The sequence below is a fragment of the Poecilia latipinna genome, unplaced genomic scaffold (genome assembly GCF_001443285.1).
Source record: "Poecilia latipinna isolate Pla-1442-1.1 unplaced genomic scaffold, P_latipinna-1.0 Scaffold1296, whole genome shotgun sequence".
Taxonomy (NCBI): Eukaryota; Metazoa; Chordata; class Actinopteri; order Cyprinodontiformes; family Poeciliidae; genus Poecilia; species Poecilia latipinna.
The window spans coordinates 5,856-11,472 of NW_015113912.1; the positions used below are offsets into that span (position 1 = coordinate 5,856).

At 31.7% G+C, this 5,617-nt stretch overlaps 1 protein-coding gene across 2 annotated transcripts in view; it reads left to right on the forward strand.

Annotated features, from left to right (window-relative positions):
• LOC106961395 (asialoglycoprotein receptor 1-like) overlaps positions 1-4,881 on the forward strand; it is a 7,453-nt gene extending 2,572 nt beyond the window's left edge. Inside the window, exons 1-8 of one of the 2 annotated variants that reach the window (XM_015055113.1) lie at positions 15-1,004; positions 2,072-2,149; positions 2,549-2,626; positions 2,891-3,007; positions 3,594-3,935; positions 4,036-4,199; positions 4,324-4,436; positions 4,517-4,881. In XM_015055113.1, coding sequence (XP_014910599.1) covers positions 935-1,004; positions 2,072-2,149; positions 2,549-2,626; positions 2,891-3,007; positions 3,594-3,935; positions 4,036-4,199; positions 4,324-4,436; positions 4,517-4,643 — 1,089 coding nt within the window. In that variant the 5' untranslated portion in view covers positions 15-934 and the 3' untranslated portion in view covers positions 4,644-4,881. Of the gene's footprint in view, positions 1-14; positions 1,005-2,071; positions 2,150-2,548; positions 2,627-2,890; positions 3,008-3,593; positions 3,936-4,035; positions 4,200-4,323; positions 4,437-4,516 lie in introns of those variants that run through there. The other variant, XM_015055114.1, reaches the window with a different exon arrangement.
• Positions 4,882-5,617: the final 736 nt, after the last annotated feature.

Genomic DNA, 5,617 nt, shown 5'->3' on the forward strand with positions numbered 1-5,617 from the left:
TTAATAATAACATCTGGCAGTAAATTTTGCTGTCAAATGTTAAAAGTAATCAATGAGTGAAACCAAAAGTAGAGAGTCAGTAAAGATCAAAAACAAAGAAGTGAATAAAGAGATGTGGCATTATGGATTTAAACTGGGTTACATTAGTCTTGTTTTTGTACAACATAATTTGCTAATTTCTTTTTTGTTAAAGTTTGCATTTTTTATAAAAGTCATTATGAATAAAATCTTAAATCACACACAGGTAAACAATGGTATCATATTATTACAATTCATATTTGTCCTGTGTGTTGTTTTAGATGTTTGCTGCTTTCTTTGTAAAACCTGGTAATAACCCTGATCGATATTCTGAAATTATTTTAACATCCAAGCGTAACCTCACTTTGAAATATGAATATCAGAGGTTTTAGTTCTTGAACAACTTAATAACAAAATATCCAAACTATAACTTTTGTTTTTTGTACATATCATTTAATAAGTAAATTCTTAATAAAGAGGCAAATACAATCTCTAGTTAAGAAGGTAATTATAATGTCTTTGTGGATTTATGGTTAATTTACTGCCTCAATGTCAATCCTAAAGACAGAAGTGGAAGTAACAGAGGAGCTGATTTGGTTATTCCACGCCGTTTTAACATTCAAATTCTGAATTTCACATTAACACATTTTGTCTGCCACATATGATATTTGTGTAACCATGTTTTATTTATTTATCCTTTTCATAGCACATAAACATCCCATTGAATGACTGAACTTATTTTTAGACATGACATAAATGCAAATGACTTCCTGTAACAAAAGCAGAAGTTGAACACTTAAGAGCTGTGAGAAAGAGCTGCAGAAAGAATGAAGCACTTCTGCTAAATGACATCCCGCTGCAGTGGAGAGTCTGTGTATAGATCATAAAAACTGATATTTCTAAGAAGTTTGTAGTGATGGCGGGAGAAGAGGACGTTATCTACACGTCTGTTGTATTCAAAGCTAAAAATAAATTACAGCCAAGGGGTAAGTTACCTCTTTTTTTTCTTTTTACACACCCTAAATGTAATAAGTTACTTATAAAGACTAAGATAGTCTGCATATTTCTTTATATATCAAATCTTCACGGAAATAATGTTTGTTTCTGCTCATGTCTGTTGATACATTTTAATATAAATTTAAAACCACACAGTTGATATTTTGCTAAATTAAAAGTTTTACTTTCAGGTTTGAAACTATAACTGATTAGAAAAACATTATTTGTTTCAATCAAATGCTGTTTAATTGTATTGGTTTTAGCTAAAGCCAGCTGGCAAGTTCACCAGTAAAAGGTCATAAAGCCTGGATGAATATTAACTCCAATGAAACGTTTTTGACGTGGTTGGGTTGTAAATGTTTAATAAATTGAATTTCTAAAATGTTAGTCTTACTTGAGATTACTCATATTATAACTGCCATACCCTAAAACCAGAGGATGTGTAATGACATGTATTTCTTAAGCATTTCCCTGTAAAAAAAAACAAAAAAAAAACTAAAGTTAAACAATTCAATAAGATCCTGTTGACCTCTGTACAGAGGAGTTCTCCGAAATGTACAGTTACTTGTTTGACATTTTGTCTTGTTGCTATCACAGTCTTGATATTTAATTGGGATTTAATTAAATTTTTTGTGATATACCAATACAAAATAGTGAATAATTTTGAAAGAAACAGGCTTTTTGAGATACTTTAAATAAAAAGTGAAAAATAACTTTTACTCTGACACTAAATTACATCCAGTGCAAACAACTGTCTCATTTGGAAAATAAGACAGAAATAGAGATAGAGAAATAGAGATTATTTCTCCTTTCTGATGGTCTTTTTCACCCTTAAAAATCATTTCTATAATATGAACCCTGTCAGTCAATCATGTGTTTTTAGTAATGTACTGGCCCTGGGACATTTATTGAAGATATTTGAATACATTTGCAAGATGCTGTATGATAAAAATTAAAACTTTTTAAACAAACAAAAAAATATGTTTATTAGAAAATAACATCTAGAAAATAATAATAAAATCTTGCATATGATACAATGAACTTTTCTATCTTTCAGTCAAAAAGGAGGAGGAGGAAACTGTGTATGACGAAGTGAAAGTCCACAGTGAAGCAAATGAAAACACCAGCATAAAATGTAAGTTGTGAGACAAACATAAAGACCCTAGTCTTGATGTCAGTACTTTGAATTAGTTCTTACAAATTGACATAAAAAAGCTAAAACAAAACTTCAGCCTTTTTTTGCAATGTTGACATTTTAGGAAATATTGCATAATTGCTGGAGAGCTTTACTTACAACTCTTCTTTCAAAATCTTCTGTTGGTTGTTGTAATCTATTTCTTCAAGTATTTCCACTTTATGAAAAAAAAAACACATCCCTTTTTTTTCACTTACTGTCTTGAGAAAATGTACCCATGGGTTTTAAAGTGAACTGGTTTTATTTCCCCTTTAAGACCTGATTCTGAAGAAAGTAACAATAAAAACGTTACTGTTTGTATTAATTCTACAACTAACTTTTAATTGTTTAATCATTCAGCTATAAAGGAGGAGGAGATTGTGTATGATGAACTGAAGACAGACAGTGAAAAAAGTGACAACACTCTTGACATAAATGGTAAGTTGCGATGGGAAATGTGCAGAGAAAAGCGCAGCTACAATTAAGCACAACATTAATTTTATTTCTCTATCAACATTCAAAATCTGACCAACATTCTGCTTTATTTGAATCCTACAAACACAAATTGGAGCTTGTTTGAGTGAATGTTGCACCAGAAATAAAATCACTCCTTTTGTTTATCAGTTACTATATTATTCTTTACAAATGGAAACAAAATGAATGTGAATAAATTGGCTGGACATTGCTGTTTATCCTCAACAGTTCTGTTGCCTGATAAGAACGAAGAAGACCGACGTCGATGGTACCAGCAGGTGGCCTGGTGCTTTGGGACTCTGTTTGTCTCTGTGGTGTTGGGAGTCATAGCAGTCTGCATCTATTGTAAGTATAAAAACCAAGCAAAACCGACCAAATAATTAGGATTATTTGATCGCACCAGATTGAATTATGTATTATCTTTTTCTAAATAAGTGATCTTTAATGTCAGGTTATAAAAAACTTTGTGTATTTAATCAAAAAAGGAAAATGTGAGGTAGATGATTGTTCTCCAAATGTAATTTATTAAAACAGTAGAAATTGGTCACAAATGATGCTGAATTTACACTAAAAACATGTTTTATACAACACAGAGTTTTATACAACAAGATCAAATGGCAGTATTTTTCTAGCTGAAAATAATGAGGTTTTTTTCTATCTTAACATTACTTTAACAATTTTGCTTCTATGGGCGTTTGAAAGTGTTGCTTCCTTGATGATCCAACTAACCCTCATTTAATTACCATTCAAGTTACAGGGAGATGAGATCAAATTTCTTTGACAGAGTTGAAATATTTGAAAGTGTAACTGGGTTGAAAATTAGATTTACAGAACAGGAAATAGTTCTCAAATGTGGTAATGTACTGAAAAAAGTCCTGTGTTGCATTATCACTATTTTACAATCTGTTACTTTTTTTTTTTTTATATGCAGTCTTAGTACGTCCGAAGTCTGTCGACATTGAGTGGGACCAGCTAAAAAGCAACCAAACGACTCTTCTGAATGAAAATTACAACCTGACGAACCTCAACAACAAACTCACGTCAGACTTTGACAATTTGAGGAAGGATCACGACAATCTGACCATTCAGTTTGAGAGTCTCGTAAAAGACTTTACTGTCACAGAAAGTATGGTCGCGAATCTCACAGAAATAAACCAGAAGCTGGAGTCAGAAAGGAGAAACCTTACAGAGCAAATACAAAACCTAGAGATAAGGCAGAACGTCAGCCATGCTCAGTGGGCCATTGATGCATACTGCCCCAAAGAAAATAACGGTATGTTCAGATCTCACTGTTTATGCTCAAAAATTGGCAAAAAAAAAAACAATATAAAAATGAAGGTCTTTTGTTTACTTCTGAATCTCTGCTGTTTCAGGACGAACATGCAAATCTTGTCAGGAAGGATGGCTTCCGTCTCAGTCCAGCTGCTATGCAATAAACAACGCAGAGAGTCTTCAAAGGAAAACCTGGGAAGATGCCAGAAAAGACTGCAGGGCAAAAGTTTCTGATTTGGTTGTTGTTTCTGATGAAATTGAAAAGGTAATGAGCGAGATCTCATGCATATTTCAAATGTTCTGAGAACGGGAACAAACCTCAACATTTTGAACCAGATGAACATCTCTTATGTTCTTTTTTGTTGTTTTTTTATCTCTCTCTTTCTTAGGGCTTTGTCGCTGAGAAAAGTTGGGGCAGTTCAGGGACTCGAGGATACTGGATTGGCCTGAAAGCAGAGGACAACAAATGGAAGTGGATTGATGGAAGTGAACTGACCAACCAGTAAGAAACACATATTCAGAAATTCTCATAATAAAGACAAATAATTCTTTTTTAACTTTTTATATTTTTCTTTCCTGCAGCAGCTGGATTCCACAACCTGAAAATGACAATCAATGTGTTATTTCTCTTGAAAAACAAGGATGGAAATCAGTGCAGTGCAATGAAAACCAACAGTGGATCTGTGAAAAGGAGGCGTTGTCTGTTTAAATCTTGAAATCAAATTTTAAAAAGGATTAAAAAGGACCTTCTCACTCCACATTCATCCACCAGATCTCTGCGATCACAATACAGCAACTTCCTCCACCTTCCTCGCTCCAGATTAAGGACCATGGGAGATCGGGCATTCGCTGTGGCTGCCCCCCGTCTCTGGAACTCTCTCCCAGTTTATTTGAGAGCTCTGCAACCACTGGTTCACTTCAAAAGAGGCTTAAAGATTTTTTTTTTATTTAAGCAAGCCTATTCTGCCTCCACATGATTTTGATTATGTTGATTTTATCTATGATTTTAGTTGCACTGTGTAGCACTTTGAGATTTTTCTAATGAAAAGTGCGGTACAAATTAAATTGATTATTATTATTATTATTATTATTATTATTATTATTATTATTATTATTATTATTATTATTATTATTATTATTAAAAGTATAAACATATCAATGTTTTATTTTTTATTTTATTTTATTGTATTTTATTTTATTTTATTTTATTTTAAAATACACTAAAATGTATTTTCTTCTATCAATGGCCAAGAGTCATTTGATAACTTTAAAAATGTTTTTCCTTGCTGTATTTGAGAAAGTACCACAGTTTGGCCGCTAGACGGTGCCATATTTCTGTGTGAGTTATTGATTGTTTTCTTAAAGATTTTTTATTTCTGATGAACAAAATAAATTACTTGGATAAAATGCTTTTTATTCTTTATGAAGAAATGTATTTTGTAAATAAAAAAATTGACATTTAGTGAATTCCGTTTTCTGACAATATTCACATAAGGTAGTGATGCTCCAACTCACATGTGTTATGTTACAATCACAAAATTGAATGCATTTCAATTTGATTTTATGTCATAGATCAACATAAATCTGTCATACATCCCTTTCAACATTCTTAAAAATATAGTATATCTGAAAAAAAAAAAAAAAAAAAAATATATATATATATATATATATATATATATATAT